Consider the following 20,374-nt stretch of genomic DNA (forward strand, 5'->3'; position numbering starts at 1 on the left):
CATCGGAGACTGGAGTTGGGGGTCTCCTGCCTCACTAAGGAAGGAAGGGCAGTGAGAGCATCTAGGAGCCACTTACCTGAATAATCCTGCCCACGCACTCCCACCACCGCCCAGCAGACACACATGTCAGTCAGTCAGTGATAACATCCTTACTTCTAAAATAAACAGGGAAAATATGCAAATGAAACAGTTCTGCATTATGAAGCAGAAACAATTTGAGTGGAACCTTTCTTCCAGTGTAGCAACAGATCAAACAAGAGGACAATAAGGAAATAAGGGGACGGAGGAGTGCAAAGGAAAGATTCCTAGGATCTCATGATCATTCTCAGCCAGCTAGTGAGTCTGCTCCTGGCTTTCTTTGTAGCAATTTGGAGGCCTCACGCTATGGCAGGTGTGATAGTCAGAGGCACAGGAATATCATGAATGTGTACAGAGATTTCTGTGCAATGTGTTCAGGAGTCGTAAAAGTAGCTTCTTAGAAATACAAATGTGAAACAGGTTCTCTTCAGATGAGTGTAGCCTTTGAAGATTTTGGTACATTCCAGCTTTGTTCTCAGATATCTCCAGGGGGCATTAAAAATGTTATCCTGTATAAAACTATCTGTAATATTTTTCTCAAGTACCACTTTTGAAATACTCCATTGCTAAATTGGACTGGACCTTGGCATGCATTGTGGGTCATGGTCTTGGAGGGAACATAAACATAATTTCCTAACAACATGTACGGTTTTATAGCTATTACAATACAAAGCACAAATTATCCATGATATACACCTAAATCTTAGGAAATCTATTATAGTAGGCTTCTTAAGTTTGGGAATTTGTGCAGTTTTTTATTGAACAATGTTGTAAATTGGAGAACAATTATTATAAATTTTATAAAATGCATTTGCCGTGTTTTTTTTAAGTTAACTCAGCATATGGTTTTCATGACCAGCTAATTTTTATTTCCATCTTTAAATTACTGCTTGATTTGTATACCATTACTTTCCAAGAAGTATCTAAAGTGGTTAACAATTAAAAAAAAAAAAAAGCAAAACCAATTTTTTTAAAAGGACCCAAGCCAGGAAGCAAGAAATGAAGAAGTAGTAGAGAAAATTAAACAAAACAAAACAACTCTTGGCTGAAACAGCTTATTAACGTCTTAAATGAAATTTTATGTGATCTAGTGACTTTGTTGGGCTTCTAGGACTCTGAATATCATTGCTCAGATGATGTACGTGTCATCAAGTTTAGCTCATTGAGAGTCAGGGCCAATCAGGTATCTGCAGCTCTTCCACATAGCAGTGTCTCACTCTTGATGGACACTTCCCCATTTTTCAGCTGTGAAAAAGAGAACAGTATTATGTCTGTCTGGTGAGCACAAAGAGAAAATTAATTCATTGCACATAACCTTTTGGGAACCTTTGACACAAGGACTAGTGAATACAAAGTAGTGTGAGAATGAGTTATGACTCACTAGGAAAACAGCCACCCATCTATATCTGTATCTAGTTCTCTGTCCATACCTGTATGTATTTCTAAATATGTTTTAGGATGGTATTTATTAATTGTTTTGAAAAGTCAGAGGGAAAAGGAAAGGCATATCAAGCACCCCAAACCACCTGATGCATGGCCAGTTTTGGTTGGGTATGTCAGAGTCTGTGGCAATGCCATGAGAAGAGACTGGGTAAAAGGTTCCATTTCAACAGATTTCCACAAGGTAGAATCTGGCCCATTGATCCTTTTTTTTCCTAATGTTGTGGGCTTGCCACCTTCCTCCTGGCCCAGCAAGTTCAGAAACCTTAGCTTTCTTTTTTTAAATTGTTTTTATTTTTATTTTTTTGCGGTACACGGGCCTCTCACTGCCGTGGCCTCTCCCGTTGCGGAGCACAGGCTCCGGACACGCAGGCTCAGCGGCCACGGCTCACGGGCCCTGCCGCTCCGTGGCTTGTGGGATCTTCCCGGACCGGGGCACGAACCCGTGTCCCCTGCATCGGCAGGCGGACTCTCAATCACTGCGCCACCAGGGAAGCCCCTTAGCTTTCTTTAAGGAAAACGGGTGCTCCTCCTCTTCAGGAGCATGGCAGGTGGTTCCAAACGGAGCAACCCACTTCACAGGACACTGGGCTGCAATTCTTTAATGTCTTTTAAAGCAAAACGTTAAGATCCCGCTCTGTGCAAGTCAGGCCCCCGAAGGGTTCTAAGACCTCGTTTATGATGTCATTTTAAGTATTCCCTCCTTCAGCAATGACAATAAAAGTTAACTATTAAACTTATGTTTTCAACTTCCCACCATGGGTTCCCTGCAACACAAAACCAGCAAATTAAATCATTGAGATGCTAGGATGCCTAAAGAAATATAAAGGCAAATTCCTCATAAATAGCCCTAACTGTAGAACATCTGGCCTGCCCAGCTGCGTTTTCTCTGCATCATTTGAGGATGTAACAAAGATAACTGGTGGCTAGTCTTTCCAAGTAACAAAAGCTCAGTTATTCTGAGGGCAGCTGAAGTGAGTGGGAGTTGGTGGACACTGCGGCCCCGCCACAGAGCCGCAGTGACTCACTCACAGAGCCCCAGAGTTGTCCCTGCCAGTGAATTCCTCCTCGTCCATCCCTGCTGCCTCCTTTTCTCCAAAGGAATGAAATTAGGCAATAAAAGCTGGGGTTGAAAATAGATTGTTTAATCTGCCCCTGACTTCACACCACCAGGGGTTTGGCTTCATGTTGGAACCTCTGGATTTGTTCATTCATTCATCTGTTCATTCATTCCGCAAAAAGTAATTCCACGTCTAATCTGTGCCATGCCCTGGGGTACACAAGCGAGAAAAACAGGCGCAGTTGCTGTCCTCATGATCCTTACATTCTAGTGGGTAAGAGAGTCAATACAGAAGTAAAGCACCAAGTAAATATATAATTTTGAATGGTCATAAGTGCTATGGGGACCCATCATAGATGGTGGTCAGAGGAGGCCTCTCTGAGGACGTGACATTTATCTGAGACCTGGAGTATGACAAGGGGCCAGCCACATAAAGCCTGGGGAGAAGAAAAGATCATTTTAGGTAGTGGGGATCAGCATGTGTACAGGCTTGAGGCAGAAAAGAGCCTGGCATAGTGAGGACTTGACTGATGTATATCAACAAGGGAGAAGGTGCAGGAGAGGAAGCTGCAGAGGTGGACAGGGGCCAGGTCATACCATATCAGCTTATCTCTCTGAGGACCTGATGCATTTGCTGCCCCTGGTCAGTTTTGTCAGTCAGATTTTGGCCATGGAACTGTTGGTAAAGTGTAACTCAAACAGATGAGGTTTTCAGCTTCAGCAAATATTCTCCTTAAGCACAGCCACCTTTAGGATAGATGATAGCCAGTGGGAGTGGAGATAGATATAAAATCCTCTTTCTCTTCTCAGTTTTGAAGGTTACAGGAAATGTTTGTTTAGTAACAAATACTCCGAAACAAAGCTGTTCAAATGGAACTTTCTGTGACGATGGAAACGTTTTTTTGTTTTTTTGTGAATCTGAGCTGTCCAAAACAGTAGACACCAGCCACTTGAGGCTACTGAGTACTTGAAAGGGGGTTAGTGTGACTAAGGAGCTGAATTTTTAATTGTATTTAACTTTAGTTAATTTAAATTTATACTGGCTAATGTATAGGGAAAGACAGCTCTAGAATCTAGACGTACTTAAAGGAGCTTATTTCTCAGGAAGGTACTAAGAAAGGCTTAGACTGGCCCAAAACCTGAGCAACATCTGTGATGGTCCATAGAATCCTAGTGGGGAAAAGGTTCAAATGATTTGGTCCAAAATCTGACAGAAGGGTATGGCCAGGTAGGCTAGGAAGCAGTTTAAATGTTCACAAGTCTGTACCAGAGTCTCACAGCTTGTGATCTGTAATGGCCCTGAACATACACGATGCACGACAGGAGGCAGTGTTTCCTAGAGGCTTGCTACTCAAAGCGTACTCCATGGACCAACAGCATCGTCATCATTTAGAAGCTTGTTATACATGCAGAATCGCTGGCTCAACTCCCAATCTCCCACTGAATCAGATCTGCATTTTAACAAAATCCCCAGCGATGCAAATGCACATGCAAGTGTGAGAAGCAACTGTTATTGTGGAAAGGTTATGGAGTTGGGCAGATCTGGGTTCAAATCCCAACTCTGCCACTTACCTGACCAAGTTTTGGGCCTCAATTTTCTCACCTGAAAAAGGAGGTAATACTACTTACCTCAAAAGGATTATTGTGAAGATCCAATGTGTCAATATATAAAAAGAAACTAGTATGAGAACTGGTTTATGTTGGATGATCATTCGTTCATTCACTTGTTTAACAAAACATTATTGATTGCCTCTTATATTCTAAGCATCCTCCCTGTCCTGAGGCACCCCTTTCAAGAAAAGAAGAAAAGTAAACACCACCAACAACAAAAACTCAGGGAAGAAGAATGTTTTACTGGGGATGGGAAGGAAAGAAAATATTCCTCTCTAGCAGTTTCAATACTATAACATGGACAACAACTTTATAGGATTCTCAAATCCTATAGGATCTTTAGAGGATTCTCAGAGATCAGGGACTTTCACCACTATTCTCAGACTTTTAATTAGACGTGGGGGAATGGGGAGGGGAGAATAAGAGAAAGATGGGAATTAGACAAACATGGAAGGTTTGTTATTGTTTTAGCAACAAATAAAAAGCATTAGAGCTGTCTTAAAAATTAAGCACAAACTATTAACTGCACAGATTTTCTTTTATTAGTTTCCTTAAAAACGAAGAAGCAGCAGTCCTCACTGGAGGTCCCACCGGTAGGAAAGGGAATGCAAGGGGTGTTCTTTTCTGCTCCCCAGGGAGAGAGCGTTTCTCACCCAAGCCAGTAGGTGTTAATCTGCTTAAGCCTGCCTGAGTGGATCTGTTAGGTTGCTGGCACATGGCCATTTAGGGGTTTTGTTTCCCAGACCACAGGAGCCCATTTTTCCGAGAGTTCCACTAGCTTTTTGTTTGATAACGTCTATTTCTAGCAGCATTTACTCCTTCAACAACAAATTCAATGGAACAAAAATTTACTGAACACCTACTATTTGGCAAACCCTCTGTTGGGGATACAGAGATGAATAAGGAACCGTTGCTGTGCTCCAGGAACTCACACAAAAGTAACTTGTGCTGCATTCTCTCAGGTGATGGCTATTCTCACTGTGTCTTCCTACTGCTTGCGGAGCTGGGGGAAGAAAATCCTTTGGCTTCCCCGACTGCCCCTTTTAAAATACCCACTGACCTCGCTGTGCTCTCCTGAGGTCCCAGGGCCTTGAAGGGTTAATTACTTCCTTGCTGTGGCTGGTTCATTGTTTTCCCAAACTTCCCACCCCCTCCAATTCCATTTCTAATTGTGAAATTTGTTTAATACATTTTAATAATGTTTTTCTTTTCACAGAGGCAATACACATTCTTTACATAAAAATACAGATAAGCAAAATGAAAAAAATGTTAAAACCATCCTCAGCAATAACCTGTTTTAATAAAAAAGGGTATTTTTAAAAATTACAACAGTTATGTAATTTCATATGAAGTTCAAAATATAGAGGAGAGCAGTCAGGGATAATCCAGTCCTCTGAGACATGATCATTTTGGGTTTTTTTTTTTCCTTCTAGTCTTCTTGCATTTATTATAAATGACACCTAGCACACAGCCTGCTAAAGTCATTATCTTTGGGGGGAAAATAATGGTGTGGATATCCAAACCAAGAAGGGGTGCTTTTAGCCATACTGCTGGATAAGGATATTTGTGATTTTGCAGAAGAACATGGGTGTAGAAGTTTGCTGTAATTAGTTAAATCATTGTTGCTATTCAAACGTTTCACCCCTGGTGACAGAATCTGACCCAAGAAACCTGTCTTTTCTTCCTTGGAATCTGAAATGGGAAATAAAGAAATTTCTACTTTAAGAAAGTCTGATGTAAGAATACCTGAATTCATAATGAAGAGTGCTTGAACATCATTAAAAGCCTACCACGTGCCAGGCTTTTTGACATATACTATCTCAGTTAATCCTCACAACAGTCATACAAGGTATGACTTACATGACTTATATGACTTACATGATATAATAGGCGTAATTTATCCCTATTTTACAGATTATGAAAAAAAGGCAGATAAAATTTAAGAGGCTGGCTCAAGATCTTACAGCCAGTGCATGGCAGAATTAGGACCCAGAGCAAAGAGACACTATGGTAGAGTTCCACTTTTAAATGAAAACCTTTCCTTTATCTTCCCACAAGAATTTCAAGATTAAACATGGTCTGCGTAGAAGGTATAGGATTGGAGGACCAAAGTTTTCTCTTTTAGTTCACCTTAAAAATGACCTCCCTTAACCAGTTCTTCAGTCTTCCATGTGCCTACAAGGAGGTGCTGAATCCTATTCCCGCTACCTTTTAAAATAGGTTTAATCCTTTCCATTATATCAACATTCTAAATTTATCAGAAATTAAGTTGAGGACTTTATTATCACTATTAGTGATTTCTTAAATCACCATTTTTTATTCTATCTCATAAAGCTCCTAAGCCTCTTGAAGGTTCTAAATTTTGTCAGTTTCTTTTCCCAGTCCCTAGCACTTGCAAGGTATCCAATTAAAAAGCAAATTAATGGAATTAATAATATGTATGGAATAGGTCACCGTTAAGGTCACTGTCTAATAATCTTCAAAAAGACCTGGGCAGGCAGAGTCCAATAATCTACTTATCTTTTGCTTAAAGCAATTTGTTGGATCCCTAACACCTGTTTAGTTGAGTGCTGAGAAGTTATTTGGGGAGCCCGTCTGAGCTACATCGCCCTGAGCTTGCTTTTGTCCTCTCTCCTTCCCTCCCTCTTTTTCTTTCTTCCTGTCTTCCCTTTCCCTTTTCTTCCTTTTAAAATTTTGATTAAAAATCTTTTGGCCGCCAGTCTCTGCACTAAGCACCAGGGACCTAATGGTGGGCAAAATAGACAAGACTCGTACCCTCATGGAACTTACAGTCTGGTGTGGGGAATTAGGCATTAATTCTATCACATTCATGAATGGGTGTAAGATTACAAATTGTGGTGGGCACCACCATGCAGTAAGGGATCTGACTTAGTCTGGGGTTGGGAGACAGCTTCTTTGCATTGAGATATGAAGAACGAGTGGGTACTAAGGGAAAACTGAGGATTCCAGGCAGCAGAAACAGCATGTGCCAAGGCCCTGTGTTGCCGGGAATCATGGTACGCTGGAAAACGTGGCTGGATCAGATAGCACAAAGGCAGAGGGTAGGGGATGCTTCTTGTGAGATCAGCAAGGACCAAGACACATGCTTTATAAAGATTTTGGCTTTCAGCTGAAGAGCAATGGGAAGCCACTAGCATTCTAAGGAAGAACTGGGGGTGTGAGAACTGTTACTGACCGGTGTACCTTCGTTTGTCTCTGCAGGAGCGATGCAGTCATACACGTGGTCTCTAACATACACAGTGACAACGGCGGCAGGATCTCCAGCTGAAAACTCCCAACAGCTGCCCTGTATGAGGAGTACACACGTACCTTCCTCCTCGGTCACACACAGGATCCCAGTTTATCCCCACAGAGACGAGCACGGGTAGGTGACTTTCCCGGGATGTTGCCTTGCTTTTACGTTTGATTTGAAAGGGGAGGGTTTACTCGGTAGTGGTTTTCTGAGGACGGGAAGGTTGCGCCCTCTGTTGAGTTCTCAGCGTGCTCTTGCCCCTGTACACCTGTCTCATGCAGTCCCCACAATGACCAGGGGAGGTAGGCGGGTCCCCCCCCCCTTGACAGATGAGGAAGTTGAGGCTGCACCGAGTCCAGTTCCCCAAGGCCACACAGCTGGCAAGGGTCAGGCTGACTGAGCCTGTGTCTGCCTCCTTTAGGAAGGAAAACTGAATACTCCCTCTCCGCAGCTCCCCTGGATGGTCCTTGTGCACTTTGTAGCCTTGTAACACAGCTTCATGGTGGGTCCAAGTCTTTTATGACTCGACAGGAGGAGGGCTTCCTCACCCGAGGCTGGAGGTCCCTGGAGGGCAGCAGTCATTCATGGGGTTCAGAGAATCCCCCTGGGTTCCAGTGGCGCTTTGGAGCCTGAATAAATCAATCATTGATTTTGCCCATATTTTTTCCCCTAATCTGTAGTGATGTTACTGTGATGAATAAGCTACAGATCCATTTAAAAGGGTAACAGCTTTTTGCCACTTTGCATTGTCTTTATTAAAAGACATTCCTCACACAGTGTCTAATGTGCAGTTATCTGAAAAACACTTATGATGTTAAAAAGGGCCCTTCTTGTCACGAGACTCTGCCATGTAGGTACAGTAAGCCTCCCAAGCCAGGTTCCAACAGACCAGCTCTGGGGGACACAGGAGGGGACGGAGGAGGACCGCTCAGGTCCCTTCCACGTGGTAGCCTGAGGCCTGGCTGTGGGCATACTTGAGGTTAATTCCATAGGCTCAGGTGCCCCTGACCCATCAGTGGGGCAGCCACCATTTCCTCACGGGGCCTCCTAGAGTAGTTCCCCACACATTTAAAATCGACTTCGACATTGTTTCAGAGAGCTTCCGACTCTGCAGAAATGGCACAACAGACACCCGCATGGTCATATGTCAGCGTCTTTGCTGTAAAGATGTTATTAAGAATAGTGGTAATAGTATCCTATGTTTCCACAAGACTATTTTATAATAGAAAGTGACCCTCGGGGTCATGTGCAGCATTTTTAGTACAGATGTGAGAAACAAGGGTGCGAGTAGCCCAAGGTCCCACAGCTGGGAAGTGGTGGAGCCAGGCTTAGAACCGGAGGCTGACGCCTGGTTGGCCGTGGTGTTTCCCCCCTGCACCAGAGACATGGGAAAGCAAAGGCCTGAACAATACAAAAACAGAAGTCCCAAAGTAATTTCTTCTTTTTTTCCTATTTGACTTCAGGCTATAATATGGGGCTTTTTACCACAACAGGAGAAGAGGTTTCCATCACTAATGATGTTTTGCTCAGGGCTAGTTTTCATTCCCTGAGCATCCGCTGGGTGGTGAGGGAGGTATGCTGAGGGGAGGAGGAAAACCCACCTGGGAGTTTAAAACTATCACAGCAAAGCCGCAGAGTGGAGATGGTAGGAAACAGAAAGAAGAAAAATGGAAAACAAAAAGGAAGAAAAGAACAAAAAGGAACAAAAGTAGATGAGGTTGATTTTTAAAGGTGTCAAACTGATTTGTTCTCCCTGCTGTTACTCACAATATTCAACGTGCCTAATGCGTTTTAGATACACGGGAAGCTATAACTACGGGAGCTATGGCAACCAGCATCCTCCCCCAATGCAGAGCCAGTACCCGGCCCTCCCGCACGACACAGCCATCTCGGGACCGCTCCACTACTCCCCGTACCACAGGAGCTCTGCACAGGTGAGTCGGTGGCCCCACTTGTTGTCCAGGCCTTGGTGTGCGTGGTGCCAGGTCTAGTCAATTCAACACAATTAATAAGCACTTTCTGCATACTGTGTGTCTCCAAGGAAAGGACAGTCTTTTCCTCAGTGTCATCTCTTCCCTCCAGTGGCTGCCCACAGTGGGTGCTCAGCCAGAGTTCACCCCTACTTGCTTTCACGTACATGGGTGCCGACCACATGTCTTTAGTTCTGTCCTCCCTCTGACCTCTCTCCCAGGAGCCAAGCAGCCGCAATGTCTGTTGTCCTTTTTTTCGGGCAGCCACTCTCAGACTGAATCTTTTGTGTCCTCTCCCACCACCCACTCCTGGTGCAGTCAGACCCTTATGGAGTCCTGTCAGGACTGTCATGCCAGCATCATCCTGACTGGTCTCTTGGTTTCACATCTGTTCCTTTTCAGTCCGACCCACACACACAACCTTACCAGAAGAGTCCTCCTGAAATGGACCCTTATCCGATCATTCTCAGGCCTTTGGCCCTTCACTGTCTAACAAACCACATTGCTCCTCTGTGGCCTTGGTGAGTGGGGATAGTGGCTGCACCTGTCACACCAGTGTTGGGTGCTCCACTTGTCTCAGACGTGTTCCTGTGCACTGGGCCCCAAACACAACTGGTCACCAGTTCCATCCTATTCTGCATCCTCGTTGTCTCTGCACACTCCCTGTCCTTGTCTCAGATCAGGTCTTTATCCAACCTGGATGATGACAAAAGCCTTCCCATCTGTTGCCATGCCACTGAACTTGCCCCATCTCTGGTCCATCCCCAATACTGCAGCTGGAGGAATCTTTTGGGAAAAAAAAGCCAACTGGCCATAACACCCTCCCTCTTTTGCATGTCATCGCTTTCAAAGTCAAGTTCAACTCCTTAGCACGTCTCTCAAGACTCATGATCATCTGGGCTCTGCCTGCCTTTCTGGCCTACCAGCCATACCCCACCTTTGCCCCAGCCATGCCAGCCCACGTGCAGTTCCCCCAGGTCTTCGCAGATACTGTTGCCTCGGGCTGGGATTCTCTTCCTCAACCTCTTCTGCTTGTTGTTCAGGACAAGCATCCTACTGTCTGTGTGGCACTTGCTGACACCGCCCTCGTCCTTCCTCCAGGACCGTATTCGGTGCCACTCCTCTGTACTCACATGGTGCGTTGGGCTTCCTTCTGTTGGCATACTTCTCATCACTGACTTTCCTGACACCCACAGGAGACCCCAGAGCTCCTTGAAGGCAGAAATTAAGTCTAGGATCTCCGGGTCACAGCACCCATCAAAAAGAACAGCTAGCTTTTACTGAATGCTGTCCCGTGCCAAGCATAGTGCCGAGCCCTTTCCACACCTCCATGGTAACCCTTGCAGAAAGGAAGCGAGGATAACTTGCCCGAGGACTTGAACCCAGGCAGTGTGACCCTGGCTGCCCAGGCTCTTAAGCAGCAGCCTCCGTCACCTCTCATAGAGGGCATCCACTGTTTATTGAACAGAGGAGTGAACAGGAGGTGGGGCAGCATAAACAACTGTGGTGTGCGGCAGGCAGGGCGGCAGGTTTGGGAGGCAAGATGAGAGCTATGCTTAGGAAAGAGCTCCTGCAGCAAGGGCCAAAGGACGATGAAGCAGAGAGGAAGGGGCCTGGCAGAACAGGGAGCGCTGCCAGGAAGCACTTGCAGGAGTCCAGAACAGAGGTGGCAGGACGTGAGCTGGGATGCAGGCTGCAGTTACATCAGCTGTCAGCACAGACCTGCCTCCGGGGGCGGGCACCGAGCAGAGTGTACCCACGGTCCACGGGCCCTCGGGGCAAACAGGCGTCTGTTTTGATTTCCATCGGCAGTACCAGGGGGAGCCCTGGTATAATCCCCGGACAAGCCAAGAAGTGGATTCCTCGAAATCATCACCTGGGGCATTCAGTATAGGTCCCAACTGTGTCACACAGAGAGGCCTTTCCCCTAGGGACTGCTTCTCTTGGGAGCAGAGTCTGTGCTCCCCCACGCTGATCCCCTAAGGGACTTAGAGCTGCTGCCATAGACTGGGTCACACACAGTCTAAGCAGCCCACTCATTCATTCATTCAGTCGCTCTCCCACGACTGTCGAGTGCCCACTCTGCGGCAAGCACTGCTTAGCCTCTGAGAATACGGGGAGAATGAGACGGAAGCGTGCCTGCTTTGGGAGAGCTTCGGCTCCAGTAAGGAGACACTGGCAAGATCAAGCGAAAATCCCAGCCACAGCTCCTGGCATTACCTTCCCTCTTTCTTCACTCCCTCATTCCTCCTCATGAAATTTCTGGAGCTGGTTTTTCTGGGCTGTTATTTTTAAAGCCTTTAGCTACAGAAAGAAGCCAAAGGCTCCTAAAGGCCCGTGCGGTCCCTGGTGATCAAAGACAGGTCGAAGCATCCACCCCGGAAACCACAACGGTCCCCAGCTGGAGCATCATCATTTAATCGCTGGTCCTAATCCAAGGGCTGAGGACTAAACGAACGCCTGTGGAGGAGCCCGCTGAACCCAGACTAGGCGTGGGAGGTGAAAGGGTCCTGCAGCGTCGTCACCACTGTGTCCTGTGGCTCTCAAGCAAGGTCCTTTCACGACCTCTGACCCCCACCACACGCTCATGCCCTCCACTTGGTGCTTAATGCCTTTGTCTCCATTTGTAAAGTGGGGTGGGGAGCCGTTAGTTATAAAACATCTCTGCCCAGGTCGATGGGTTAGGGTTAGGGTTAGAAGGGTGAGATCAGCACTTCTCCTGGGGAGGGTACTGTCTAAAGACAAAGAATCCTTCGTTTTGTTTTTCATTAACATTTATGGGTCAAGCACTGTTTTAGGCACTTTCAAATACAGAGGCTCACTTAATTCTCAGAGCAACCTCAGGAAGAAGGCATTTTCTCCAGGTGTTAAAGACGAGGAAAACCTCAGAATGTAATTTGCCCCAGGTCATGCATCCAGTAAGTGACAAAGCGGACTCAAAGGCAAATTCTCCAAATCTCAACCCCAGGCCGGTGGCACTGAACACTACATGGTGTGTGTTTTGGAGGGTGGGAGGTAAATTGGAGAGGTTACTGCAGCTGTTCTTAATAAGTTTCAAGTTCCCAAAGAGAAGAATCACACACCCAAGATACTGTGTTTCTTTCCTTTCCTGGTACTTTGGTTTAAGGTTGAGCACATAGGGGAAAATCCACTGCAGGGCTAATTAGTTTTAGCTTTCCAGAGCAGAGGTCAAGCCGTTCTACTCCTGAATACTGAATATCACACTTCATTACATCAGACTCAGTGGGGAAAAGATTAGTCTGAATGGAAGAAGAATCACAACCATAGAATATGGTTAAAGAATGCAGTTGGTCATTAGCACAAGAAACTAACTTCTGCAAGTAAATGCCTACCAGGTTTGCCTTAAAGGATGGATACAACACCTCTGTGAAGTTCAGTAATCGCAGACATCCCAGCATTTATATACACAAAATAACGTGAAGTCATTTGTTTTTTGAAACAGGGCATCGTGTGCCCTTGCTTATACTACTCATTTATACAAGACATGCTTTCTTCATGGTACTACGAAGGTAAACCTCCAGTCCTGTTTGAATCCTCGTAATTTCTCAGTTAGCGAGTCCAGATGAATCAGGTTGCACAGGGTAAGGTTTGAATTATTTCAGAAAAACACCCTTCTTTCAGCTATACTGCACGTGTCCACACCAAAATAAGTGAACAAGGGATGGTATCAGCTGCCCTTTCCCAGGTTCCCCATTCTCATGCCCAACCAGAAAGAGAAAACAAACCAAACACATGGCCACAAAGTATTTCTGAGCCTCATTCAACACACATTCATGGAACCTCTACCCTGTCAGCAGCCATGAATGTGAAGTGGGCCCTTGAGCTTAAAAGCCATTTGATCAACCAGAAGCAAACTGGCTAGAAAGACACTTAGGGTGGACCAGAAAGTTGTTGCGCATTTCTCGTCTGTATGGCCAAGGCCCAGCCTTGCCAGCCGGTCACACAGCTCTCACGGCAACTCCAGTGGACCAGCCCAGGGCCAGTGGGTCCTCGATCTCAGTGGCCCAGTGACTGCTACAAAGTTTGCTTAGCGTGCTCCACTTTGGGATAGCATCTTGGGCCGAAGGGAATAAAAGAAGCCCACCATAGCGGTATAAAATCTCTGACTGTAGAGCCAGGCTTCCTGAGTTCAAATCTCAGCTCTGCCTCTGATTAGCTCTGTGCCTCAGTCTCCTCATCTGAAAAATGGAGATAATTCTAGTACCTATTTCATAGGGTTGTTGTGAGGTTTGAGTGAGTTAATAAAGGTTAGAACAGGGCCTAGCTCATAGTTAACACTCTGTGTGGATATTTTCATCATTATCCTTTGTAACACCACTGTTATTATATTTTCATAATTATAGAATTAATTTCTATCTTCCTCAACTCTACTAGCTCTGTGAAGGCAGGGACCAGGTCCTTTTTTTCTGACCATTTTATTCCCAAGACCCAGAACAGACCTGGCCCTTGCTGGGTCCTCAGGACATACTCATCAATGAATGAAGGGATGAATGGATCCTTACTCTGGTAGTAAGTTGCTGTGTGACCTCACGTAGATCATTTCCCCTCTCTTGCCCTCAGTTCCCTCATCTGTAAAGTGAGAGGTAGGACCAGGTGGTCAGTCACTAAGGCTCTTCCTTTCATTAGTGGACCACGAATATCCATAATAGTTACCACGTTTTGAAAACTTACTGTGTGGAAGCTCGAAGTGTTTCACATGTATTAACTCAATTAATCCTGACCCGAAGAGCTCAGCAGATGTGGACCGTCTGGCACAGTCTTGGGGGAGCTATGTCCTGGGTGGGGGGTGCCTGTTGGCAGAACTTTGGTCAGTGAGAGCCGCCTTTCATAGGAAAACAGTTTGTGTGCCCGACGGGGGCCACCTTTCACCCGTGCTCAAGTAGCAGTCCATTTGGCGAGGGTCAGGGATAAAGGGCTCATTCTTCCCTCTCCAAGTGCAGGAAAGTCAGCCCTCGGTGTGAGTAGTCACTTCTCAAAATAGCACTTCCTAAAATGGTTCCAGAGAGGCCCGGGGTCAGTCTCAGCTGAGATGGACTCATGTCACGGCCCCTTGAGGGAACCTTTGCCCACTTGTGCACACACATGTGCACCTACACGTGCCCACAGACACCCCTCACACACCTCTCACGGGGTGGGGACTGGTGACTCATCTCCATTTTCACATCAGTAGCAACAGTGTGGGATTTGACCTAGAAAAGGCTAACTTCTGGTTAGGGGCCCTCAACAAAAAGTGCCTTTATCCTGAGCAGAGCTCTCGGGACCTCAGGGTTTGTGCCCAGTGGGCCCGAGGAGCCCGCGTGAACCCGGATGTGAAGTGTGAAAGGTGAGGCGGGTGCTCCCGCCAGACTAAAGAGAGGCCTCACTGGCGGCTTTAATGGCCAGGCCGGGCAGCGGCACTCCAGCCTCTCAGCTCTCAATGGTCTCTTCACCACGGGGAAGACGAGTCACTGACTCATTTGCAATTAGCTGACCTAACGGGACAGAATTTTCCAGGCCGGATTCTGTGGTAACAGAATTTTATTGTCACATTGGAGATATTTTGAGCCAGTCTCATTTCCAGGCAATTACTCTTTTGAGCCTGTGACACAACCCCTGGGCACAGCTGCATCTAGGGTCCTTGCTTCGGCACAAAAGACACGCTCTCTTGGGTTCTGTGGGGAGGAGCCTCCAAGTCCACACGGTGACATGGTACCTACACAAGCCAGGCAAGTAGGACTCTGTCAGAAGCATCAAGCTGAGGCCTGGTCAGGGTTGTAAGACCCTGTGGTCTGTAGGGGAGGGGGGGGCTTAAAGGAAGAGTGACAGAGAGATTCAAGTTTAATGGGCTGTGTTCCAGGAAAGGAGTGTCTTCCTCTCTGAATTCTCTGCAGTTCAGTTGTGGTGGGTCATGCCTCGTTTGGGCCAGTCAGATTGATGTGGAGGAAAGTCACCAGCTCAGGACCGGGCCTTTCTGCCAGCTCTCCCACTAGCTTGCCATGCGGCGCCCCACTTTATGGATCCTAGTTTTCTGTACAACATCTGTACAACGTGGGGTTGGATTATATGAGCCCTAACGTTCTTTCTAGCGGTAACGTCCTGGTGTTCATTCACCAGATAAGTTATGTAGCACCTGCTAGGTGCCAGGCATCATTTCAGATGTTGGGCATATGGTAGAGAACATGACAAAGCCCCACCAGGAGCTTAGGAATATAAGCCAGTGGAAGGAGACAGCTGACAAGCAGGATGCTAAGATCCCGACCTGAGAGATGGGGGGTGAGGCACTTAGCTTGGAGAGAGAGGATGTCCAGAAACGTCTCTCTGAAGAGGTGACATTTGAGCTGAGGTCTGAAGAATGATGAAAAGGCAAGCATGGAAGGAGCTTGGGGGTAGCGGTGGGGAAGAAGTGTTCTAGGCAGAGGCAACAGGTGGGACAAAATTCTCTGAGGTGGGAACCAGCTGGGCAGGCCAGAGGACCAGAGAGGAGGCCTCTGTGCCAGGGAAGGGACATGCATCCGGGGAGCTTACCTGAGAGACTGTCAGGAGGGGGAAGCCACCTTTTGGAAAAAATTAGAGACCATTTTGTAATAATACTTCTTAATATTACCTGTTTAACACCCGGGATCTTGATATCTTGGGCAGGGCCCAATCTCAGTACGGTCTCTTTGGGGTTTAGAATGGGTCCTAGGCTAGAATCCCACTGCCCAGGCCTGAGGGTCCACCGTGGCTGCCGTACACGCAGCTGATTTGGGGATTATGAAAGGCTCCGTGCGCTCTCCCTGGTCTCCTTGGCAACACCCCTTGGTGCCTTGTCCCCCCAGATCCCAGACACCAGCTACGCCCTTCTCCCTCTTGCCTACCTGTTCTTCTGACTGCGGAAGGCGCGTTGTCTGTCCTAGGTAGGACAAAACCCTCACTACTAGAACTTGGCGCCCTCCTCCTTGACCTGTGAATAGCTGGTTCTCTTTGCATGCTTTGGGCCTAACAGCCTTCCCCTGCTGCCCCTCGGGCTGCCACTCAAAGAGGCAGAACAGTTCCCCTCTGGCCCGCTCGACTACAGGGGGCACCACTGTTGTCATAACCCCTTCTCCTGGCTGTCTAGGCTTCAGCCTGTCTGTCTCCCTCACAGGGGGCAGCTTCCCACCGAATCCCTCGGGGCTCCACTCTCCAACTGTCAGGGAAGACAGATGGGGAGCAGAAGAATTCCGACATTAGCACATATAGGCGCTCTCCCTACTCGTTGCCCTTGCCACCCTTGTTGACTGGCTCCTGCTCTTGTTGGGGTGGCCCTTAGCACAGCAAGGAAATCTTTGTGCTGCCTGGCCTGCAGACCCCGGAGCTCGCAAAGGGAGCCCAGAGCTCCTCCCCTTCCTCCCCTCTGATTGTACTAAAAGCGGCTTATTTGCATAGCTGTCTCGGTAACTGAAAAGAATGTAAAAGAAGCAGCACTTCAGGGGCCCTCCTCTTATTCCCGATTCTTTCCAGAACAGCTTCCCCTCTTCTTGTAGCTATTAACACCTGTTTTCCTGGCCTGCACAAAAGCACCTCCCCTCCCATTTGGCTTATCTTGACTCCTTCTTCCACATTCACACCAAGCCCAATAATTTACCATTTCCTGCTTGTATATCTTCTAGGACTTCAGTGAATGTGAACCAAAAAGAGAGATGTTCTCTGAATGATAGGCACTAATAATAACCTTTGAAGCTGTTGACTTGCTTCCTCTTCAAAAGCCTGCTTTTAGGTTGCAGTTCATAATTGAATTCAACTGTAAAATGCTATTTTTAATGATGTCATTGTGTTTTTCTTGGCAGTATTGTTCTCTTGGGTTGATGGAGTGGGACCTATCACATCTCCTAAAATGATAAAGCTCAAAACCATCCATCCATATATCCGTATCTATTTGGACATGCTGTTCCTCCTGTACACACACACACACACACACACTCTCTCTCTCTCTCTCTCTCTCTCTTTCTCTCTCCCTCTCCCTCTCCCCGTCTCCTGTATTCACAGTGGGGTTATTCCTTCTTTTGGGTTTGACTTCCCCAAATATTGCAGATTAAGAGCACAAAAAGTCAGTATTTTTGGTTGAGTGGCTATCAGCCTAGCTCTGGCTGTGAAATCCTTTGCATTTCTCCTGTTATATACTTCCTAGACCAAGAGTCAGTCTTTCAGAATTTCACTGATTACTTCCCATCAACTTTCATTAACAGCGTCTTAAGAAATTTAACTTAAACTGTGAACATGACTGATATTGTGTATGTGCAACTTCAAGCTAATTTTAACTTTGTGGAATTTCTTTCCCCTCAACAAGTACCCGTTTAATAGCCCCACTTCCCGGATGGAACCTTGTTTGATGAGCAGTACTCCCAGACTGCATCCTACCCCAGTCACCCCCCGATGGCCAGAGGTGCCCACAGCCAACACGTGCTACACAAGCCCGTCTGTGCATTCCACGAGGTATGGAAACTCTAGTGACATGTACACACCCCTGACCACGCGCAGGAATTCTGAGTATGAGCACATGCAACACTTTCCTGGCTTTGCTTACATCAACGGAGAGGCCTCCACAGGATGGGCTAAGTGACTGCTTTCATAGAAATCCATATTTAATATTAATAATAATTAATAATAATAATAATAAACTCAACACCCACCCCCCAGAAGAATTTTATCTCAATACATCATAACTCCTGGACTATTCCTAGGCGTCCATCTTCCTAATGAATATGAGGCTGGGATTCAGTGTGGGATGATAAACTTTAGTTCAGAAATGGGACTCACTAAAAGTCAGTGAGGTTGGGTTCCTGTAGCCAAGCCAGACTTGACTGTTTGTATAGAGCACTATCTCGGGCAGGCCGACCTGTCCCTTTTCCCTCTGTTCCATGCCTTCACTTTATGTTGGCAACCATTGCCAGTAAATTACCTATTTTCCTGTTGACAGAAGCTCTTTAGTCTTGAAGGGTGGATACTAGAGACGGAATCTGGTTTGTGCTTTTGGATGGGCACATAATTTAACCAAGAGCATTCACCTTTCCATCTGGCTGTCATCTTACTGTACAACAGACAGCCCCCTCAGATATGTCCTAAGCATCCCTTCTTCCTGGTGGTGTCGTCACTGCTTCCTGGAGCACCAGGGCTAAGTGGAGGTATCTGGAAACTCTAGATTCCCTGTTACACTTATGTCTGTCACAGTACCTGCATTGCCTTGGAATGTAAGCACTGTTTAGGGGGAAGGAAGAGGCCTGTTCTGTATGCCTTAAGTTGAGTGAGGTTTGTAGGGGACCGGTTCTTCTACATGCAAGTATTTGTCCTAAGTTTGCACAATGGCTAGTGTCAGCAAAAGGCAGGAAAGGGGTTTTTAAAGTTCTGAGAGAATGTGGATTTATGGCATTGAGTATCATACTCAGCTCTGCTATATTAACTCTGTGAAACTGAATGGACCAAACTTTTAACTTACCAAGCACCAAGTGTGAAAATGACTTTCATGGTTCCTTCATAAGACTATAATAATTTCCGACACTTTGATAGAAAAAAATCAAAGCTGTGCCTTTGAACCTATACTATACTGTGTATGTGTGGAAATAAAAATGTATTGTACTTTTGGAAAATCTTTTCGTAGGCATTTTTCTGTTAGATTTGTAGCAATTTGTGAGGTTTGTTAGAGATTAACATAGGTTTTCTTTCTGTATTATAAAAAACACCAAGAAATTATGGTGGACCTATTACCCTATGGGTAAGAAATAAATGGAAACATGACATCGGATGTTTTAGCAGTTGTTCTGTAAATAAAACATTTGATCACACCACTCAGTGTGATAATCATGTCTACAGCTAAAATGGACATAGTTTTATCTGTACAGTTGTGCAAGATATGAATGGTTTCACACTCAAATAAAAAGTATTGGAATGACCTGCTTTCTTCATTTTCATTTTGTATTTGATAATGACCTGTGTGTGTGTGTAATATAAATGACATTCTGAATACTTAGGGTATAAGTAGGCGAAACAAAACTAAGTGGTCTTCTGTGGTTGTGCTTATCCAGCTCCCTGTGATCTTGTCATCATTAAAATGTGGATAGGCCACACATGCAGTCCTTAAACGATGATTTAGCACCCACAGCCTGATGTAGGGAACCAGTTCTACATACAAGGATTTACCTGAAGTTTTCATGATGGCTAGTGTCAGCAAAGGGCAGGAGCCTTTCAGCTCTTGCAGGGAATATTATTCTTCAATACCAGCATCATTAAGAGGTCCCCTGGTACTTAGTTCATTATGCTTTAATGATCACTGGTTGTAAAGATATTTCAAGCACAGTGCTTTAAATGCCAATAAACTTGTGTAAAAGAACAGTAACAGTACTAAATACTTAGTAAGTACCAACAAATTCTTCTCCAAAACTGCATTTTGATTCTGGGGTTGGGAAGTGAGGACACAGGAGGGAAAATGATTAAATGTTTTGCCCAAATGGTAAGAGTCTAGGATCTATGAGGAATTCAGAGCCACAGATTTCCAGAAATGGCAGTAGTGACTATTTTAACTAAAAGGCATGAGAATTTGACAACTCAATTTGCATTTTGAAAGATTTATTTTTAAAGTCAAGCTCTTACTTGCTATTACATAACATACTTATACCTGAAATTTTAATTTTAGGATTAAAATTATACATTTTACATAGCATCCCCTTTAAAAAAAATTAGCTATGTTGTTCTACCAAAAGGAAGCAGATGTTGGATTTCACTCTCTGATGGCAAATGAGTTTGCTCTTTCAGCCAAGGTCCATTAGTTGGTTTTATATGAGGCAAATAAGGGAGAGGACGAATAAAATTTCATATTTAGTCACTGAAAATAAGCCTGAGAATAACCGGACCTATTGCTCTCCTGCAATCCAAAGCTCGTGCTCCACAAACGAATGGGTGTAGTAAGTCTGACTTTCGACCTACTAAGCACAAAAAAACTAAGCAATT

At 45.6% G+C, this 20,374-nt stretch overlaps 1 protein-coding gene and 2 long non-coding RNA genes across 4 annotated transcripts in view; 1 reads left to right on the top strand and 2 right to left on the bottom strand.

The window, feature by feature from the left end:
* RFX4 (regulatory factor X4) overlaps positions 1 to 19,314 on the top strand; it is a 166,679-nt gene extending 147,365 nt beyond the window's left edge. For both annotated transcript variants that reach the window (XM_067697836.1, XM_067697837.1), the window contains exons 16-18: positions 7,412 to 7,574; positions 9,238 to 9,376; positions 17,721 to 19,314. In XM_067697836.1, the coding sequence (XP_067553937.1) occupies positions 7,412 to 7,574; positions 9,238 to 9,376; positions 17,721 to 17,993 (575 nt within the window). In that variant the 3' untranslated portion in view covers positions 17,994 to 19,314. The remainder of the gene's footprint in view (positions 1 to 7,411; positions 7,575 to 9,237; positions 9,377 to 17,720) is intronic.
* LOC137202374 (uncharacterized) lies at positions 1,134 to 14,840 on the bottom strand. The gene is made up of 3 exons (XR_010932583.1): positions 14,105 to 14,840; positions 4,151 to 4,181; positions 1,134 to 1,323 (listed from the first exon to the last, which is right to left on the bottom strand). It is a non-coding gene; the product is annotated as an uncharacterized lncRNA (long non-coding RNA).
* On the bottom strand, positions 5,597 to 14,063 carry LOC137202375 (uncharacterized). Its single transcript, XR_010932584.1, has 2 exons — positions 13,936 to 14,063; positions 5,597 to 5,881 (listed from the first exon to the last, which is right to left on the bottom strand). It is a non-coding gene; the product is annotated as an uncharacterized lncRNA (long non-coding RNA).
* Positions 19,315 to 20,374: the final 1,060 nt, after the last annotated feature.

This window comes from Pseudorca crassidens, chromosome 11 (genome assembly GCF_039906515.1).
Source record: "Pseudorca crassidens isolate mPseCra1 chromosome 11, mPseCra1.hap1, whole genome shotgun sequence".
NCBI classification, from domain to species: domain Eukaryota; kingdom Metazoa; phylum Chordata; class Mammalia; order Artiodactyla; family Delphinidae; genus Pseudorca; species Pseudorca crassidens.